The 22,853-nt window shown below is 28.0% G+C and overlaps 1 protein-coding gene across 1 annotated transcript in view; it reads left to right on the top strand.

Moving 5' to 3' along the window:
* Positions 1 to 22,853, top strand: part of LOC129961023 (cartilage oligomeric matrix protein-like) — a 112,261-nt gene that overhangs the window by 75,025 nt on the left and 14,383 nt on the right. Inside the window, exons 11-19 of the mRNA XM_056074819.1 lie at positions 1,916 to 2,068; positions 4,963 to 5,067; positions 6,620 to 6,727; positions 8,109 to 8,283; positions 14,305 to 14,423; positions 15,898 to 15,950; positions 17,955 to 18,040; positions 18,181 to 18,276; positions 19,520 to 19,698. Coding sequence (XP_055930794.1) covers positions 1,916 to 2,068; positions 4,963 to 5,067; positions 6,620 to 6,727; positions 8,109 to 8,283; positions 14,305 to 14,423; positions 15,898 to 15,950; positions 17,955 to 18,040; positions 18,181 to 18,276; positions 19,520 to 19,698 — 1,074 coding nt within the window. The remainder of the gene's footprint in view (positions 1 to 1,915; positions 2,069 to 4,962; positions 5,068 to 6,619; positions 6,728 to 8,108; positions 8,284 to 14,304; positions 14,424 to 15,897; positions 15,951 to 17,954; positions 18,041 to 18,180; positions 18,277 to 19,519; positions 19,699 to 22,853) is intronic.

Raw genomic sequence — 22,853 nt, 5'->3', positions numbered from 1 at the left:
CTTTTTTCCTACTTTTTTTAAAATTTAGAAAATTAAGATGGGTGGTGCTGCTTGCTAAGTGTTGATTAGGAATTGAAAAACAGAGGTATTTAAAATAAAGATGTATTATTTTAGTGAAAAAAATTAGTATTTGTAATATTTAATAATTTTAGAGACAACCTATTTTGAAGTTAACAAAACACGAAATGTTTACAAGCAAAATACACAAGATAAATTTATAAAATATTTAGAAACTTATAAAAGTAAAAAAATAAGATTATTGTTCTTTTCAGTGCAGAAAAGGCAGTCACTATTAAAATAATATATGAATAGGTTAAAAAATAATCTATGTATTTAAATTTAGCTCATTGTCTATTAACAAAATTACATCATCATTAAAAGAAGAAGTAATACCCAAACAGTTAATAGATTTCAGAATTATTAACTGTAACATAGAACTTAATTTTAACTACTGGCAGTTGCTTGAATAAGCGCTTGAATAAAACCCGACGCTATTTGAATACATTTATGCACAAAAGGGTTTCTTAATAGCCCCTTGAATATGCCGTCTAAATTTAAAATCAAAGATTTCTAATTAAATATTAAATTAAATAAATTTTCAAAAATATATTTTTAAAAAAAGTTAAATAAATTTCTGAACATTTTATAAAAGAACTGCAAATTTTAAACTATCCAAATGAATATCCTAGTACTCGCGAAGAATATTTTTCAAAACAAGTTATGCTTAAAAGTTTAAAGCAATTTATTTTAAAGTACCTCAACATCGTAACACACCCATATTTCCATTTAGATCACGTGATATCTTTCCGATTTGGTTTTGATATAGGTGGAATTTATTAAAAAAAGAATATTATATATATATATATATATATATACCACTACCATTCCAATCTAAACTCTAAAATTTTCAAAAATCTAATTTTCTCACAAGTTAACAGGATCAAAAGGGTTTGCAATAATAAAAATTCTTATATTGAAGCATCAAATATCCTCCTTAAAAATTTAATTAAAAATGATTTTCCTAGAAATTACTGTAATGTCAATTTTTTAATTAAACAAGGTATGGTTTGGGATTAATCCTTTGGCTTAAATAAAAATAGAACTTTACTTGCATATTGGATCACTCAATAGATGGCGCTGGGTGCCTACCTCTGTTTACATAATTTACCGTTAACTTTTTTAAAAACAGGAAATCACAATCGATTGTTTAAAGCTTCCTTGACTGTTGGATGGTATGTTCTGGCTTTTTCGTTTTTAATTTTAATTTTAATGCTGTTTTTGTTTTTTTGTTATTGTTTTTATTGTATTTTTACTTTGTTGTGGTTCTTTTTTTTCTAATTTGTTATTTTGTATTTCCTTTCTGTTAAAATGGTATATCTCTTGAGCATAATTTCAGGGGATTTTCGGGTCACGAGGAATCATTATTAGACAAAGTCTGTATGTCCTCACAGAAAAAATCCCTTTATTTGAATCCCTGCCTGAGGGTGACCCTTGAAAAAGTCTTCAGGCCGGATTCTTTTTTTAATATTTTTTTAATAATTTTTTTGGTTTAATTTTTATTTGATTTTTGTTTTTCCTATTAACTTGATTCTAATACTTTTGTATATATATATATATATATATATATATATTGCAATTTGTTTCAAAAAGACATACTAATGGCAAAAGTACGATTGTGTATAAAATTGGCAACGATGGTAAAAATTAAAATGAATAATATGTGGAGTACAAGAATTATGAAGAAATAAACATAGTGATGTACAATATGAGAGAAAAGAAGAAGCAATTACATAAAACTGAGGTATTAGAGGAAAATTAAGGATGTACAATGCATGAAATATGGGAAGTATGAAATGTACACATGTTTAAAGATGATTTAATGCTAATGCATTATTCATTCTTTTTTTTATCTCAGGGCTCTTACGTTTGCGGAGAATGCCGAGAGGGTTACATCGGCAACCAGAGCGTTGGTTGTCACCAGCATCCCGGATCTTGCCCAGATGGTACCATTTGTGACCCCAACGCTGAATGTGAACTCAGAAGAGGATTTCTCAGCTATCAGTGTAGGGTAAGAACAGAAGCACTTTAGTAAAGTAAACAGGGTGATAAAGACACTCGTAGCGTAAAAGAGAGAAAAAAATTATACAACAGATGGAACTAATAGACGACGTTTTTGTAAATATATTTGAATTTCTTTTCTATTATCAGATATTTTTAAATTTAGTTATTTTTTGACAGTTTAAATATATTTTTGCACAAGCGAGATAGTAATTTTAAACAAATAATATACTTAGTTGAAAAAAATACTTGTATTTTTTATAAATTCATATTGGAAATAAAATAATAAAAATGGAATATTTAATATAATGGGATATTTATTTATTTTTTTATATAAAAAGAATTATTAACTTGCGTCAACATGAAACTGATTTGATTTTTGATTTCTTCAAACATGAGCATTTAAAAATTATTGAACTGGAAACACGAGAATCAATTTCATGCTTAAATTTAAATGCAATTCATGTTGATATACGTGAAAATTTGAATTTCTGACTTCCTTTGTCATTTTTCTATTTTCACTTGTATAAATAGTTCCTATTCGATACTATTTGAGCAACGTGCAGTGCATCATTCTTTTGTCCCCAGATGCCGTACGATGCATATCAACTAAGAGAAACTTCGGTAGAAAAAAAGTATTGGTTTTTTTCATATTTTTTTTTCACTTTTTGATTCTTTTACAGTAATGAAATATTCTAAGATTTTTTAAATCCCACCACAATTTATAATAAAAAGAGGCACTTTAAAATCTCATAAAAAGAATATAACTTCGCAAAAAATTAACAGATAGGCATTTTTTGTTTATTAAAGATCTTATTATAATATGAACGCTTTAATGTTTTTACACATAGATGCTAACTGAAATTGATTTGTTTTATATTTTTTATTTTTCAAATTAAATCTATTAAAATTTTTTTATTGCTCTTTTAAAATTCTTTAAGAGTGCAGTGCTTTTCTTTAAAAAATACATTTGCGAGCTATTCTAATAGACAAAAAATAATTATCTATAATACATATATATATTAGTGTTTTATTTTATTTTATGATAATTAAGGCTTGAATATTTAAATTCAGATACAGAAGTTTACATTTCAGATGCCTTCTTACAGTAAACGTCTTTGATACAAAAGAGTTCAATAAATTTGTTTTTATCATTCTATGAATGTAATATATATTTAAAAGAACAATGTTTATGATTATACTCAAAATTTCAGAGCAATCCCCATTAACGAAAACTATACTAATCATGTTTTCACTTGTTACTAGGCAACACGATTTCCTATTTTTGGAAAACTCTCAATTGCAAAATTCTTTTCATTTAAATCATATTTAAATTTTTTATTCCATTTAAGGTATCCGACTAGGTTGAAAGCATGAATTAGGATGAAAATTTGTATTTTTATTTTTGTTATAGTTTTTAAAAATTAAGTACGCTTCTGTTTCCAATGATATCTTTATTTTGTCTCTATGCCAATTAGAAGACAAGTTATAGTATAGCATACAAGTGATACTTATTTATAAGTCTTATAAAATGTCTTTAAATGCATTTTCTGAGGAATGATTTTTTCATAATTCTACTCCACGAGTATCGTCATATCTCAAAAAATTATCAAGATATCTTAGTGAAATTTGTAATTAGTGCCCATTATATTATGTAAAACGTAACGAACTATGTATTTGATGTTGAATGTTCTAGAAGTGGGTTTATGATTGTTCAATTTAAATACTGTTGAAAAAATTCCAAAATTTCATATATAAGCATACAAAAATTTTATTTTTGAATAATTTTTAGATGAAAGTTAGTTAAAGATATCTTGTACATGTAATGGTACAAAGAAAAATGAAAAACTAACTTTTCTCTAGAATAATCCTAGATTTTGGAAATAAATGCTAAAATTTACATAAAAATATGCTTTTTGTTCAAGAACTACATATATATTTAAATAATTATACTTTTATTCATCATTTTATCTTTATATTAATAAAACATTAACATAAATTATTTATATTATTAAGAAGTACTTAAAAAAAACAAATATTTTAATGTTTATAATTCCTTTCCCCCTACCCGAATCTAGTCGAATACCTTAAGCCAAACTCTGCGTATCATGTTAACAGCATATCAGATAGAATTCGAAGACATTACATGAACATTTGAAATAATAAATCTTTACAGTTTTTCATTCAGCATTTCTAAACATCATTTCTTTTTTCAATTCTTAATATCAATTGAAATAAATATGAATATACTATCTTTTGCAATTCGTACTGTTAGTTCACATTCTCCCTATATATATATTTATATATCTTGTTCAAATTTTCAATCGTTAATAAAATATTTTTTATTCATCCACTCAAGTTCAAATACATTTTTTTAAACTTGTAGTGGATGACATTTGATATTAATATAGTTTTTTCAAATATTAATTAATTAATTAAATTAAATTAATGTTTAATACTTTAAATAGAGTTTCAGCAGTTTTAATGAAAATTGAAATCAACAGGTAGTAGCTCAATCGGTAAAATGCAAGGATTTCAGTATTTTTCACATGAAGCTGAAGAATGCGAGTTTCAAGTGAAGGTGAAGAATGCGAAAAATCAATAATTTTTTGATACTTAATGATTTTTTTGATAATTATTTAATAAAAAGTAACTAAAATAACATTTTTCTTTGTTGACTTAAGTAGGAATTGAATAAAATTTTTTTAAATATTATTTGTTTATTGCCAACTATTTTTCAACTCATGTATAGTTGAAAAATACTTTTTCTCTAAAGTTTTATCGAGTCTTATTATCGTGTTTTCCCATCACGCTACACGAAAGTAATGTAATCATTCAGAAATTCTTTTAAACGATATTTTCAATCTGATTTTTAGAAATGAAAGAAGCATTTTTATATTTCAGTGCCGAATTGGATGGGCTGGGGATGGATTTATGTGCGCCCCAGACAGCGATTTGGATGGATGGCCTGATTTTGATTTGAGGTGCAGTCATCCAAGATGTAAAGCGGTATGTGCTTTATATATATACATATATATTACCACATTTAAAATATTTTTTGAGCTTAAAAATCAGAAGAGTTTCCAGTATTTTTATATGCCTCTATAAAAGTATGCCACTTATAATTTGTGGTGGAAAATAATTTGAATTTTTTGAAATGTAATTGAATATTTTATAAAATTGTATAAAATTATCTTTCTCTGATTGATTTTGAAGAACTAAATACGTATTTATATTTAAAAAATTGTTTTTGAAAACATTTTGCACATTTATAATATCTCATTGTTTCGACTTATCCTGTCCATGTTATCAGGAGATTATCAATCAATAGCTGGTTGATGGATTTGGTCTAAAATTTGATGCAGATCTATTGTTTTATTGCAATGACTGTATATCAAACTTCATTATATAGAGCTGTATCTTTTTTTTGCTGTATATATATATATGCAGATAAACAGATATTATCCTGGAAATTGTTTTTTTCCTACTCTAGAACTCGTATTTTATAAAAAATCTCGAAATTTATTTACTTTTTTTGTGAAATAATACGTTTTTGTTTTGCACTTAATAAAACGAGGAAGTTAAAATTACTGAAATAAAAAAATGCTTGAATTGTTTGAATTTTTTAAAAGAAAAATATAGTGATTTAAACAATAAAATGTTAATCATTCAAATATTAAATTTATATAGCGTGTAATAGTGCGTAGATTTTTAAATTGAACATATATCAAATTTTTTGCATTTTTTTCCTAGGGAAAAGAGTTTTTATATATTTAGTTCAATATATAAGCACAATAAATAAGCAGCATAAACCTTGAAATAATTGGATAAACCCTGTATCATTTAAACAACTTTAGAAATATCTTTTTGAAAATTTCATCTAACTCGCGTTTTGGCTAGCATAATGAAATTGTGTGCAAATTATCTAAGAATTATTATTTCTTATAATAAATTATTTCCGTATAGTGAGTAAAATTGTAATAATCTAATGGTACAGCATTTGTACTAGGAAATATACAACGGAGAATATTTTATCGTACATACAGTGTTTGCATAGTCCATAAAAATAGTTAAAGCAGAATTTTTCAGATAATTCATTTCAAACAAAATAATTTCAGTTAACTAATTTGTGTCAATTGCAGCAATCAAATAAATCAAAAATTTCTTCCAAAAAGAAAGGGCTATTCCAAAGGAAATTTTTTCTTCTTCAAAGAATTATTATTCAATTTTTTTTATTGTGATATTTTATTCAATAATATAATATTTACAGATCAATCTTTGTAGCAAAATATTTCATCTTCTGGCTTTTAAGAATGTAAGCGTTTTTCAAGCTGATATTTTAATTTTTAAAATATGACATAATTTTAACTACACAATGATTTTAACTTATGTTTATTTAGAAATCGATGGTCAGATCTTAAAAGGATAGGTTTATTCAATACACATTAATAATAAAGGACATATCCTAGATTTGACCTATATTGACACAGCATTCATCTTTTCACCAATTTTTTTATTGGTATTTGTGTCGTGAATATGGAGATGCTTGTTTCTTTTCTAGGACAACTGCCCAATGACTCCCAATAGTGGTCAAGAGGATGCTGATGGAGATGGATTGGGTGACGCATGCGATGATGATGCTGACAATGATGGAATACCTAACAACCCGGTAAGTTCGAGTTGCCCTCTGGAACGAGATCTGTATTCTGAGATGACCCATCTCAAATAATTTATTTTCCAGCACAACAGGGAATCATCATGAATTTAGCTCATCATTTCATTCAGACATCGGCGTTTTTTAAAATTATTTCCTTATTTAAAAAAAGCTTAACTTTTTTTTCTAATGAAAAAATCGTAATATTATGATAAATTTAATATGAAAAAATGCATACTACTCCATAATCAACTAAAATTTTGTAACATTAATTTTTTTTTATATTTAAGACTCTTGTAGTAAATTTATTTCATATTCGGTATGAATATAGAATTTGAATTTCCATATTAAATTACATTTCAATTCATTTCCACGATATATTATATATCACAAATGAATTGAAATGTATTTTTAAACCAAAGTAAAAAGCAAAATCTCGCTTTTCACTCCAGACAATAAGGTGCTATTTCTTTTAGATTATTTTTTATCATAATCTTTTCAAGGCTGTTATTTGAAATTAATATAGAATTTCGTTTTACAAATAACATTGATAGATTATTTATTTTAATAATAACTTTATGATTTTAGTTTTACAATTTTGTGTTTTTAATAATAATTTTAAGTAAAATAATCTTAATCAAAATTCGTCTACTATGTATATGTAGACTATATACCTTATACTACTCTAGATGAGGAATCAGACTATCGAGCAGAAGAAGGAAAAATGAAATAAAATTTTTCCATTATAAAGTTAAAATAAACGAGACAAGACAATCCGAAATAAAATTTTTCAAAATAACATCGCCCATTCATATGTAAAACACTTAAATGGCCCAAACATTAGATCATATACGATAAAATAACTTCGAAATGCACATTTATTTCAATTAAAATGCTCAGATTTAGATACATGTTATGCGTTAAAGCTAATTACAATTTAAAACAGCGTTTCTAAGAGTGTAATTCTAATGTTTATAATTCAGACAAATATTTTGACATTTTTTTTTGTAGAATTTTATTTTCAGTGTCAGTTAAAAGGAAATATTTGTTTTAGTCTTTAATTTAAAAATAATTCAGAATAATTTTGAATTATTAAATAATTTATGCTTAAAGTTACACGGTCTACAAATTTCGTTATAGTTAAACTATTTTAAGAATATTTAGAATTGCATTAAGCGCATATTAGAAACAAATCTTTTCAGAGATTTTAAAATTGGAATCAATAGTTGAAAAATTGATAGTATTTTTATTATTATTTCATCTGTATTTTTTCAATATTACTTTCAAGCTAGAATGAATTTCCAATATAATATCGCTAGAAAACTGACTATATACTTTATAGTCAACAATGCTTTTTTATTGCACTTTTGCTTTCAATTATTCTTAATACTTTCAGCCTCTGGACAACTGTCCATTAACTCACAATCCTAAGCAAGAGGATACCGATATAGATGGACCTGATCGAAGGGGTGATGCTTGCGATAACTGTCCCAAGATACCAAACCCGGATCAGACAGATTCTGATGGAGACGGTGTTGGAGATGCTTGCGATTTAGATTCCGACCAAGACGGTACGTAGATAAGAGAAATATTCAAATGATAGCTCCTAAATTGTGCATAAAAGACGGTGCATTGCTCTATTTTAGAATGGTGGGGGAGGGGAATCTTAATTTGGAGCCCTTCTATATAAGTAGAAATACATTAAAAACGGTGATGGGATGGTGATATTTTCAATCCTGTTCTAGCTTAAAATCAGGAACAAATAAAAAATATCAGTATTTTTTTTTTGACGGTCCTCGGATTCATTGGGCAATTTTCAGATTTCTGTAAGATCACCAATCTCTATTATATATAAGTTGCTAAATTTTCACCAAGATCGTTAAGCTCTGTTACACATAAGATATTCCAGATTTCGCCAAGATGAATGGCGACAATTTTCTTCTTTTGGCGGTTTATGGAGGATCAGTAAAAAATAAATATCAAATATCAGAACCATTTAATAAGTGCTTAACAAACATTGTATTAATCTAAAAATCAAGGAATCCATTATATTTACATTCCGAAATATATGTTAACGCATAAAATTAAATATATTAGTCCTATACTGTAGTAAATCGTAATATTCATACGAGTACTCCCTTATCAGTACTCCCTTAGTAATACAAAATACTTTGCAATATTGTTGTGATAGCTATACGATATTGTATTCCATTCAGAATTTCAAACAACGTAGAATAGATGTAGCGATGTATCTTTTGCTAAAAGTGTACATTGCTCCTTAATATCAGTAAAAAAAAAGTATTGCTGAAGGGATTGCATTATTTCTTCACAAAATATATTCGGTCATTTGGGGAAAATAATAAAAATTCTCTCCGTTTTAATTACTTTATCTCTTGCTTCAATTTTATAGATTACACAAGCGACATAGACAGTTTTCACATTTTTAAGCTAATTTGGTTCAGAAATAAGAAATCAAAATCGATTATGTTTATTTAGATTTTACCATCGTCAACTTCCCATACATATGGTAAAAGATGTATAACCAACTATTTGAAGCATGGCTCCCAAATTTGACCAAGTTCTTTTCTTCATTTGAAAGAGAAGCAAATTGAACCGTTAAAATTTGAGATAGTTAATAAAGCAGCACCGTTTCTTGCTGTTTATATTCAGCTGTTTTTAGTTTTATAAACAAAAATTGGTAACGCCGTATGAAAGCGTGAATGTATGTGTATGTGTTGGTATTCTACAGGCACAGCCTACATTTGACTTAAAGCTGCTAAATATGGCGCATATAAACTTTGGAGGGAGGCAGAATGCAACTTGAAGAGATAATTTTTTTAAATTGGAATTTTAATTATTAAAAGTTAAGCGGAATTTGATATTTTTTCAGAATAATTTCCGAAAATATCATTGTTGAAGAATGAATTCTACATAATTCCAAATTTTTAAAAATTGCCCTTTTAAAGAAAACAATTTAACAATCATGCGAATTTTTCCTGAATTTTGGCATCCCTTATAAATATTTTTTCCCTAATTTTCAACAATAGATTACATTGTTGCCTTGAAATTTAAACCCGTTTTTATTGTTTCATCAACTATCCGATTACGAGATTAATTTCCATTATTTAAAGTCAAAGAAGGATTCTATTTAATTTCTGCGCCGTTTACTACACAAATAAAAAAAACGGCAATTACAATATCTCGAAATTTAGGAGAAGACTTACAAGATATTTAGGTTTTTAATAGCACTATAATGTTATGGAATTGTCTCCATTAGAAAGGGTCAAGTATATAATAAATAAAATTTAAGTAAGACAAAATAGTATGGCCTTAATGTCTGACAATTCGGCGGAATCGTAGACATAACATTATACTCACGCTATTTATTTGAAATCAAATATAGACAATACTCCAGCGAACCAGCCGGTCGTCTGAGGTAATTAATCTAATAATCAAGATGAATGAAAATAAGTATGAGTGTCAGTATGTGAATATGCGTGTATGAATGTTGTCACGTGACAGGTCAGACCTCCAAAAATATCGCCAGAGATCACACGATAGTCACACTAAATTCGAGCTAATATCAATATTTCGTAACTATTATTCGCAAAGACATGCATTATTCAAAGTCCACATTTTCATGTGAAACTAGGAGATGATGACGATGATGTTGTGTCCGCGTTACCACGGAAAGGGGGGTGCAGTAGCTTCTGAGAGTAAATAGCCCTGAGCACCCGAGGGCAGAAGTCTGACTTCTAGCTCTATATGAAGATGGAACTCACACATTCGCTTGCACAACCCCTTTTTACAAGGGGGCACATTCACACACCTCACAGATAGAACACAGATGGAAAACAACCATGCCCGAACCAGGATTCGAACCCGGGACGCCCAGATCACGGGGAAGAAGCGCTACCCCTATGCAAGGACGCCGACAAAGTGGGGGATAACACCTTTATTAGAAAGTATGCTAAAAAAGTTTGGAGAGACCACTCCTGCTGGTTACTTTTTCGTACAAGAAGCATGCAAAGAAAAAGTACTGCAATTGAAAAAAAGATTGACGAATCTCCACGTTCTATATTTCCCAGAATCCGAAAAGCACATTTTTTGGAATTATAATTGACCATTTGTTTTGAACGTGATAGCTAAAATATGCGTTGAGCTAGACAAATGAAATTTGATTTATACACCTTAACATCATAGTTTTAAATTTTTATTAAATTTTGAAATACATCTACTCAAAGCAAGCATTTCTGCCCGAGTATAAATGAACGTAAGGTAAAGTGTGAGACATAAAATTTGGTTCATAGTTTAGCATCTAAAATGTATATCCATACGAAATGTACAACTAAAGAGAAACTAACGAGAGATTGACCTTTTTTGTTTGTTTGAATTTAGGCGAGATATTTTAAAAACATAGTTGAATGAAATTTGATTCAAAATTGTAGCATTTAACATACAGATTAACTATTGTTTTGACTATTGCTTACCAATGCCAGGCGAGGTATTCGTGGCCTTACCGAAAACCCTCCATTTTATGTGGGCGGAGAGGGTTAATACATTTATTAGAGAGTGTGGGAGAAACTTATGGGAGTATTCTCCCATGCTTTTAATAAAAATTTTGTTTACGGCATATTTTTAATAAAAATTTCGGAATTTTCTTGTATTTACATTTAAGATTAACTTCAGAACCAAGCAATTCAACTTTAAAAAGTGAATCCGTTTTTTAAATATTACTGCTCATTTTTGTGATATAAATAGACGCATAAAAATACAGATAGAGTATTTAGAGAATGTATAGCAGAATATTTGGGAAATGTATAGTAGAATGAGCAGAATGGTATAAGACATCAAAAATACTATGAATTGCGTATCCATCGAAGTTAAAAATATTATTACAAATTTTTTTTTCTGCTACAAATATCGCCAATAAATCGTAATGACGCAGCACATTTAATCACTAGTTCAGCAGCTTTCTTGCTGTCTAATCCTACAGTTTCTCTACTTGTCGGCGATTTCGACTCTCACACACGACTTCTGACGATACACACCACTTCTCTTCAACTTCAGAGTGCTTGTCTTTTATACTTCCGGGAGGCGGGGCTAGAATCTTTCAGACCAATCAGGGCGTATGTGAATGTATCTTGGTTCCTACTGGATGGATCGTGAAACTTCTCGAAATTTCCAGTATGATCCATTTAGTCACCAAACTTGCCAAATTCGACGCCAAGTCGCCAAATGGTCGCCAAGCTCAGCACGCACAGGACAGATCTTACAAAGGTTTTAACGGTTTTTCCTAGGATGACACTATTCGTACCGAGTAGCAAAATTACAGATTTGTAACAATATTTTGCCGAGGAAGACCAAGTTACATAAAATATTTAATAGAAAGTTTTAGCTAGTATTAATCCAGCTGAACCAACCGGTCATTAAAGACTGCTAGTCAATAATAAAAATAAATAAAATCTGTTGTTAAAACAAACGTGTGATAGATTTTATATTGAAAAGTTTTTAAACATAAAATGTCACACCCAGAATTGATACTAAGAATAACATTTAACTGGGTATAAATATTAAATCAAAAATATCTATAAAACTCTTCAGAAAAGATCCAGAGCCATTTTTGTTCTGGAACTTAACTTTGTTGTACGAAATTTGTCATACAAATTAGTGACTGGATTTTGAATTCGTTCAATTTTGCATGCAGAATTTAAACCCTTAAATGAAGTTTCGATAATAAACCCGAAATCCATTAAATTGCAGTTGTTTTCCAATTGTATGACCATTCCCAGTAAAAGGTATTTTTTTGTGAAAAATTTATATTCTTTAGAGAGTTCCGGTGAAATACGTCCGTAATTATAATTAAATCCTATACCATCTGCATTGTCTTTGTGTTCCATTAATATTATAAGGTTGCACTTATCATATTAATTATTAATATGTATAACGAATTGGAATTAATTAAATTTGCATAGTAAAATTCATATCCTTGCATGTAGTTCAAGACTCTAAATCTGAAATGCATCAAAAGGTAATTGTTTCGCCATTGTGTTTATTTAGAGATTTTCATTGTCTAATGTTTCTGTTCTATTTTAATGTTTTCAGAGAAATACTCTAAGTTTAGAATTAATGCATTTTCCTCTAATTCCTTTTATACTCGACTAAAAATAATAAAAGAATCAGTGTTTATTATCATGTTTATTAATCGCAATAAATGTAGTAACTTGAAACGTAGATACAAAAAAAGCTTGCAGCATTGGAATTCAAAACAGCCTTTAAGCTCTCATTTTCATTATCGTCTGACCAAAAAAAAATAATTCGCAAAAGAATCAATAAATTGTTCGGCTCATAATTTATCGTATTATATTTCCAAACTTTATGAGCTATAATATATTTTTAAAAAATTCTTCCAAAAAAATTCTGCTTGTTTTGTAATATTTTATGAAAAAAATGGAAAAGATGGCTTCCCTAGCTGGCGTATTTTGTTTTCCTATCTACTTTCAATAATCTCTTATTATTTAAAAAACGCCGACTTCTAAATTAGAACCATGAGAGGTAATTTTCTTTTAGAGTTGAAGCTTTTTTTTTTTTTTTTTTTTTTTTTTTTTTTTTTTGCCTGTCGTAGAGATAACACTTATTTCCGGCAAGAGTAGGGAAGACGCTATCTTTTGGTTTGCATTAATGATAGAAAAAGTTTCGAAAGATTTTTTTTGTGTGTAATTCTAGTCTTTTTTACCCAGAAAAATAGAAATAAAAGCATAAAATGATGTGCTTGTCATTTTCTGATTAGGTGAAAAAAATAATAGTGATTAATTAACATTGTGAAGTGCTTCGTGTTGTTATTTAGATAAAAAAGGAAAAAGAAAGAAAGTGCTGGATGCTTTGTTCATGAGAGGAGTAATTTCTGTGCACATCTACGTATTATTTTCGTAAGAAAATGAGATAAGGTAAAACACGACATCATCAAACAATGCTGAAAATAATGTAACAGCTTCAAAACCCAACAAATTGAATTTCTATTGTTTGACAGAATGCTGGCAGAGGTTTTTTTTTTCCCAAACAAAATTGTTGCAACTTTCCGTTCAAAATATTCATAAAGTAATTCAGTATGTATATTTATGTCATTTTTTTTAGTAAAACATAAAATATCAGCCAAAAATAGAATTCGTGGTGGATTGAAGATCATTATGATATGCGCAGTGGAAGCAAGAGAGGGTATGTTTTCGGGAACATTTCTTTAATGATCACATTTCACACAAAATAAACAAAAAATGGAAGACAAGACATTAAAGCGCGCACCTAACTGAACAGCATCTCATCTCATTTTAATAACAATCGCAGTGCACTATGGGATGCGTACGTAATCAGGTATCGCCATCTATTTTTCAAAACATAAGATAGAGTAATGTAACTTCTACGATTTTTTTCATTTGTTATTTTTAAATATTTTATTCTTTAATTACTTTTCTGCTGTAAGAAACATGTACGAAATAGTTTCGTTTCTGTCAATTTGTATTTTCTTCTTCCTTTTCAATTTAATATAAATGTATTCAAAATTGAATTCTTCATACAAAATTTGAGGCTGTTCGTAGGATTGGATGACAGGGATGACAATTGCCCGCGTGTAACAAATCCGGACCAAAGGGACAGTGATGGTGATGGACTTGGTGATGTCTGCGATAACTGTCCTTACGTTGCCAATCCAAGTCAAGTATGTATTAAATCACTTCTTAAATAGAAATGAGCAGCTGGTTATTTTCTTCATATTGATTAAAACAATTAAAATTGTTAGAAGAACTTACTGAATGAATTATGGTTTTAAAACTCGAAACCCAAAGCTGTTTTCAAGTCTTTAATATTAAGATTTGAATATTTAATTAATTTTAAAGGAGCATACATTTAAAATCCTTTAAACATTAATCAAAGACTTTTGAGATATTGTTTATAAAAAATATAATAATATATGGTTGTAAAAATATAAAAATATCTGAGAGTGTGTTAAAAATTTTATTATATTATATGTGCATTCCGTATTTTATTTAATGATTATATTTAATGATTTATCACATGAAAATATTTTTTTTATTAATTAAAGAGATAAAATTCAAAATAAAAACAGAAAAAGATTTGTCGTAAAAAATAATTATCAAATGTAGAATTACGGTTCTGAGAAACAATTGTAAATTAATAATGAATTTTAATTAAATTTTATTTTTATAAGATTTTAAGAGCAATTAAAAATGTAGTTAAGTAAATACATACGAACAGTAAAATCCTATGTGAGAAAATAGTTAAAATAATCTATGCAATCTTTTTTCCGTTTTTTTAAAAATTGTTTTTGGTATTCAAATTTAATAATTTAGTTAGAAATATAATTGGATTTTATTCAATTATGCTTTAATATAAATTAATTGCATTGCTTTAGTTAAGTTAAGTAATATTATTTATGATTATATTTCTTATAAAAATATTTATTCTAAGCAAAAAAGTTATTAAATAATTTAAATTTTAGAAGCAAGATTAAACGAGTTCTATATAATTAAATAAAAACAAAGATAAAAAGAAAACAATTTTAGCCTCATTAAAATTAATTTATAGATTATAGAATTTACAGATTATGGAGAAACAGGCTCTTGAAAAGCTGTATTAATTAAATAACTGCGTTTACTAGAAAAAAGATTCTGAAGAAAGTTCAAATAGGAAAGTGAATGCTGAAATAAATTAAAATCATTAGAAAAAATCCAGAGTTTTCTCAGTAAATAAGAACGCTTTAATACAATTGTAAGAATTGAAAAACTTTTTCAGGAATAAGCAATAAACGTTCCATCGATTTTTTTTAATTAAAAGAAAGAAAACTAATCTTCACTGAAATGTTTCAAAAGTTTGTGTTTTCAAGTTGGTATAAAAATTTAAGGTAGGAGTAAAATTTAAGTAAGGTAAAAATTAAGGTAGGTAGTAAAATTTAAGGTTAATGCTTAGGAGTATTGAAATAATTACGTTCCAACAATATTTTTTTAAAAAGTAAATTACATTTAATTAAAATAAAAGTTGAACACGGATTAAAAATTACTATTATCAATATAACATTATATAATCACAAAATTAAAAATTATCAATGGAAGTATGACTGCTAAATTATTTAATCTTTTGTTTTTGCTGTTATATTTGACTTTTTATATTTTTAGGCTGATCTTGATAAAGATTTAGTTGGGGATGCATGCGACAACAATTTGGACAAGTAAGTGAAACCAAGAAATTATTACTAACTATATTATAATTAGAACAACACTGTAAAATATAAATTTGATACATTTAATAATAAACTATATATAATACAATAATGAATTTTATACTAGAATAATACTTTGGAATTACAATAGATGTCTGTTTAGTGCGATAAAATTAATATTTATGCTTTTAATACTGATAAGTATTTTTTATCCTTTTTGATTTATATGAATACTTTCTAAAATGAAGCAATTTATCTATATCTATTTGTAGTGACGATTTAATTTAAAATTCATACTTTGTAAAACACTAAAATGCATCACATTCAAATTTATGACTCAAGCTTCAAAGTAACATTTCCTTTTAATGCTATATAGAAGATGGAATTTCTAATTTTGACGATTCTGGTTTTTTTCTTCAAATATTTGCGGTTCTCTAGCAGTGAAATGTGAGTCACCACTTAATTTAGACACATCGTATCAAGTCGGTGGTTAATTTTGAATCTAAATGAATTTTCAAACCACATATCTATAATTGCTTTGTACAAAATCTTCAAGGATATATATGAAAAATATTAATGATGGATTGGCTCTAAATATGTCAAGGCAACTGATGAAATCTAATACTATTGTAATAAGAAGTATTATATTTTTATGATATAATGTATTCAAAAAGAAAATGAACTTTTAAAGTTAATCAACAATTACTAAGAGTTCGTGTAAGAAGACACGTCTCCTTTATTTGAATATTTATTGATACATCAACCTCAATGAATCGTCCATTGCTGGTATGAATCCTTTCTTTGGATGGGGGGGGGGTCTTTCAAGGCGAATTTTCTTCACAATTTATTGTTTTATATCATTGACTTTTAAAAGCTGGTTTCAATTTCTCGGTGTGTGTGTGCCATGTCTGGATAGTTATGACGAGTTGCATCAAATTTTTCACTGCTTCCATAATCATTTTGGCGATTCATTTTTGTCACGATTCAGACTTGACTCATGAGACAAGAGACTTTCGTCGAAGATTAAATCGTCAACCTGAAAATTGCTTATTGATAAATTAGGATTCTATTTTTGGTGGATGTTTAATTTAATTTGAAACTACCGTACCACTCACAGCATTGGAATCGGCAATCCTCTGCATTAGCTTATTGTAACATCCAAAATGTTTCAAATGAAGTTTTTTGTAAATTCGAAATAAATTTTAAACAAATTCAATGTTCATTCATTTATAAACTATAAAAATCATCAAGGATACAAAATTTTGCTACACTCAACTGCTAACAAAGTACTGAAAAAAATAATATAGCTTTCTCGCAGAAGTATAGGCGCAAACTCAAGATTCATATTGCGGAAAGCATTTGGTTGATAGAAACATTAACATTCTAATTTAAAAGCTTAAACCACGTATTTCTCAACTGTACTTTTAATAATTTTCCACAAAATTACCTGCTTTACTTAACTATTATGGAATTCAATACTATGTTTGTGTGTGTGTTTTTAGTTGTTAGAATTCACAATTAAAAACATTAGAATTTTAATATTCCGCTTCATTAGTTAATTGAATCAAAATGTAGTAAATAATCTTTTTTAATATTGACAATTCAGTCTTCTTCAGTTGACCTGAAATCGCCTCAATAATTTTTGTTTAAATAATTTGATCTCATACGGCAACGATAAATAAATTTTTTAAAAAGTAGTAATAGAATACAATAAAATGGCCATGGAATCTATGGATTAAAATTGCAAAAAATGTTATCTCCTAATAATTTGAAAATGTTAAGTTATAATTGAAAACTCAATAAAACTTTTAAATTTCAAACATATAAAATAAAATGAGGAAAAATTCCGAAAAGAATTATATCAAAACATTTAAGATTTAATATAAGTTTGCTAGGACATGTCTTAAGAAAATGCAACGGAATTTTACTTATATTTCATATATATCGAGTAAATTTATTTGTTTGAATCTTAATTTCAAGAATAATAATTACGTTTTCTTTTTATCTGATAAGTGATTTTGATGGCATTCAAAATAATGTCGACAATTGCCCAGATATACCTAACAGTGATCAACTGGATACTGATGGAGATGGAAAAGGTAAATTATTAGTCAAATATTACTTTTTTTACTCATTCATATAAAAATTGAATAATATTCATTATATATCTCTTAGAAATTAATTATTATTATTATTAATTTACGCAGTAACTTGACTCATTTTGAATTTGTGATTTCAGGCGACGTTTGTGACAATGATAAAGACAACGACGGCTGGCCGGATAGCGATGACAACTGTCCTTTGGTACATAATCCTGATCAAAAAGATACAAACCGTAAGAACAAATTACTCATACTCATCTAACTCTAGAAATAAATAAAGGAACATTGAAAATTCTAAGCTCTTTTGCTCACTTATTAAATTGAACTCAGTGGCATGACAGCCCAATGTGGACCAAGACCTACAGTACCCATTTCTACTTTCTTGATCATATCTGCTTTCTTCTGGGATGCAAGGCATATGTCTCGGTTAGGAGATCAGCCTCATGCATAATCCCCAGTGTTTAGTTCCCAAGCATTCCTGGCCCTCAGTTTATCGATGCACTCAAGGGATGAAAGGCTGAGTCGGCCTTGTCCAGCTCAAGGATCGAACCTCGGATCTGTGCGTTGGGAGCGCAAAGCGCTACCACTACGCCACCGGACTTCATCGCTCACTTATTATTCCATCTAAATTCCTCGTGTTCATAACATAATTTCATAAGATCTACAAATTTTTAGACATAAGTAATTAGTTGATTCTTTTTTTATTTATTATGAATGGTTAGCATTTTAATTGGGATTATTCGTCCTTCTTTTAAGTCATAAGGTAACACTAAAAAATAATTCTGCGTATGCATATTACAAAATTTCATATAAGATATCTATGTGGAAGAAAATATTAAAAAGGTGACTATTCTATATAAAAATTTTAATAATTCTTAAGCTATTTAGCAAAAATAAGTATACTGGACGTTTAATTATTGATTATTATTTTTCTTGTTATAGTAATTAAATTTTTCCAATTTTCATTTTATGTTGTTATTAAAATATATTTTATTCTTGAATAAGACTTCTCTTTTTTTGTTGTAAAATGTTTGCGAAAACAAATTTATATAAATAATTTTTATTTACAACTATTTAATGTAACTATCTATAAATATAATTGTTCTTTCCAAAACAAACATTTGAATGGAATACTTTAAGAAAACGCTAGAAAACAAGAGACAGGAATATATAGGAATTATAGAACGTGGATTAAAGAATTATGTAAAACAGAATATAAACACCCTTTAATTCATGGGGAAAACAGAAGAGAAAGCTGTTTAAAACAATAAATGTATTAAAAAATACTTTTTCCCATGAAGATATATTACGGGCACAAAGTTAGAATACAACCTTGTCTAGTTTTATTAAAACTTCCACAGTAGAGAAACATTTTGCATTTTTTAACCTTCATTTGCATTTTTATTTTTCCTTTTTCATACATTAAGGTTTTTCTTTTTTTATTTACTATCGATCCTCAATGAGTTATTTTTACAGGTACTGGAGTAGGTGATGCCTGTAAGAAAGATTTTGATGGCGATGGCACAAATGACGATGAAGATGTCTGTCCAGACAATAGGATGGTTTATGCTACAGATTTCAGGGCTTATCAAACTGTGGTGCTGGATCCTGAAGGAGACTCTCAAATCGACCCTCACTGGGTTATTTACAATCAGGTATCTGAACAGAATCTGTACTAATTGTGAAGGAAAACGTGTATTTGTGTTTATCGGAAAAGACATTTGATCTAAAGCAGTAGTTCCCAATCGGTAGTGCAAAAGAGTTTTCCGTGGGAGGTGTGACAACATATATACAAAATGTTGCCCAAATAAATGGGGATGTTGAAAGTAATGTTCATTGAATGAGATAAGCCAATTATATCCGATGAGTATCAGATGTTGAATTAAAATTTCTCATAAGTTTAAAATAATTACTACTGGAATATTAAAGTATTTTGCATGCGTAAACGCAGAAAATGATCTTTCATCAATAATAATCAACCAAAAAAGCAGAAGTTTAAATGTTTTAATAGGTAAATGAATTGTAAAAGTGTCCCAAAAAGTACTTTTAAAATCTTAAATTCCAAAACTCTTCATATGGGCAATCTCCAGATCTTCTAGAAGGTTCTCGTTATTCCATGTCGGGTATGGGGGTAGTATAAGGTTCAGTTTGTGGCTTAGTGGGCCGCAGGCTTTTACTGGTTTAGAACCGCTAATCTAGCGCTATTAAATTTGGCCACAAATAAATTTTTTGAGGAAGAACTGTGCCTCTTGAAGAATTTTTTTAATATTTAAAAAAACATGATTTAAAAAATAAGCACGTTTTGAATTTTATCGGGGATAATTTAAAAAATATATATATATTTCATCACAGTAATTTTTACACGATTTTAAATTTTTAAAAATATATTATTTATGATATATTATGATAGATTTAGACTTTTTCCCTGAATTTTTATAACTTTATTTGAAAGATATTTTTTGCGTGATCAAGAACATTTTCATTGCCACAATGAAATTCAAGCCGTTTTTATTGCACAGTGATCTTCCACAGTGAAAGCTAAGGAAGAAAGTTTCTGTGGAATGATAAGAAAATAAAGCACCTTTACCACAAAAGACAATTTGCAATTAGAAGAAAGATTTCTTGGTCAGCTGCATTTTTAATGGCACTTTGATGTCCCTGGACATGACTTTTTTAAGGCTGTTCCTCTACACAATATATAAAACATTCCATTAAAATAACGCAACAATAAAGAATATCAGAATTTAAAGATTCCTTATTTAGGAAATATGGATATCGATATTATCATAGGCTATTTAAATTAATATTAAACTGAATCAATATTCCCAGTGAACCAGCTTTTCACAAAAGGCGATTTGTAGCTAATATGGAAGCAATTACTACAATAGAGAAACATATTATTATTATTTTCAAAGGCAGAAACGCAATTCTTTCAAGAGGTAAAAAGGTATTCTTGTCAAAGGTAAAAAGGGTATGCTGCAAGCGTTGGTAAATATTACTGTGAAAAAGAAACATTGCGTTTAAAAAAAATGCTTCAAAAATAGATTAACATAATAAATATATACACTTTCAAGGAAATAATAAAAAAATGTGGATCGTTTTTATGAATTTAACTATTGTAACTTTAAACTCATACCTTCATACAATGTTTCCTTGAGATCGAGTCGAAAGATACATTTCTAAATTCTTATGTGCTAATATTAGAGGGAAGTTAATAAATTATTTCTTGCAGTATCAGAAAATCGAATGTGTAATGGATGAGTACGTTTCCCGAATGCATTTTCTTAAGGAACGGCAGTCGCGTCTATGTTGTATGAAGATTTCAGAAATTGAAAAGCCAGTTCAAATAACAAAACTGTGAGAGACATTTTATTTAGTTCCCATTTTAAATAATGCGACGGATATCTTTAACACATATCCGATTAACGAAATCTGTAATTATCTTTGTTTCTAATAGTTTCTTTCAAAATACGATATTGAAATTCAAGTACAAAAATGGTAAACTGCATAAGTACCTAAAAAGTACAATTGTTTAAAATTATCAAGATGATAAGCATAAAAGGCACCTGGTAAGTGCTTTAAAAGAGTTCAATATATTGTCAAATATTGCCAACAACTTGTTTGCAGTTTTCGAACATTATCGCTGTTGTCATTAATAATGCTTATAGTTTTTAATCCTCTTTTTATTAGAAACAATTACTCGTTTTGTATTTCTTTATACTGATTTGAAAAGCCAAATATTAAAAAAAATGTAGAAATAAATTTGCAATTAAGAGTCGCTCTTCAATTCATTGAAATATATGAAAATAAAAATAAAACTTCTGCAGGAATTGAAAAAAAACCCCGATGTCTTCTATGCATTTTTTTACGATAATTACATCTAATAATCGAAATACATACTTAATCCGCTTATTAACCCATTTTCAAAAAAACTGAATAAAAAAAAGTATAAACCGTTTTTTCAAAAGGAAATTAATTATAGATAAAAAAAAGATGTATTAATGGAGTTTTCCGTTCACTTCATGCTTTACTAATTCATTTTATCTGTGTTTTTTTGAGAAAGAAACGAAGGTGGAAAATATTAAAAGTAATTATAAATTAATATGTTGCTAATTACAATATAAGAGCTAGATACGAGGACGTAAATTTCACTGTTTAGAACAAGCATTCTTTTTCTGGGATTTGCGATTTTATCATCAATTCTATTCTTATTATTATCAGGAATGGTTTGAAAAGTTTCCAAGTAGTTACCCATTGTATTTGAAACCATTCATAGCCATAAATTTGAAAGCTATTAAAAAATTGTTTGCTTGCAATTTAACAAAATAAGCAGAAAGTTAAATTACAATTTTCTTATCACCTTTCAAGAGTACTCATAATGAAACAATGTTTATCAAAAGTTTTCCGAAGAATATATTTTTGAAAATCATGCTTCATTTGTAGCTGGAGAGCTGGTCTTTTTAATCAATATATTTGTTTGGAACTTGCAGAACATTAAATCGTGTATTCAAGTACTAATGAAACCATTTCGCAAACAGAATAATATTTCTCTCTGGTTTTTAAAATTTTCATAACCACACATTCTTCTAACGTAAAAATCTCTTCTGCGGTCCATTAAAATAATTTAATACCCTCCTACATTATGCCTTTTCAATAGAAAAAATTTTCTTCTTTATAATCCCCATTTTAACTAGAATAAACACTTCGAACCATTACTCATTTTAGAAAAATAAATAAATAAAGCACGAATTTCAATTCAGTTAAAAAATAAATACCTCCAAATACAAAGACGTCTTTTGAAACAAAATAT

Source organism: Argiope bruennichi, chromosome 2 (genome assembly GCF_947563725.1).
Source record: "Argiope bruennichi chromosome 2, qqArgBrue1.1, whole genome shotgun sequence".
NCBI lineage: Eukaryota > Metazoa > Arthropoda > Arachnida > Araneae > Araneidae > Argiope > Argiope bruennichi.
Note: the sequence above shows the minus strand (reverse complement) of the source record. Positions and strands in the feature narration are given on the sequence as shown.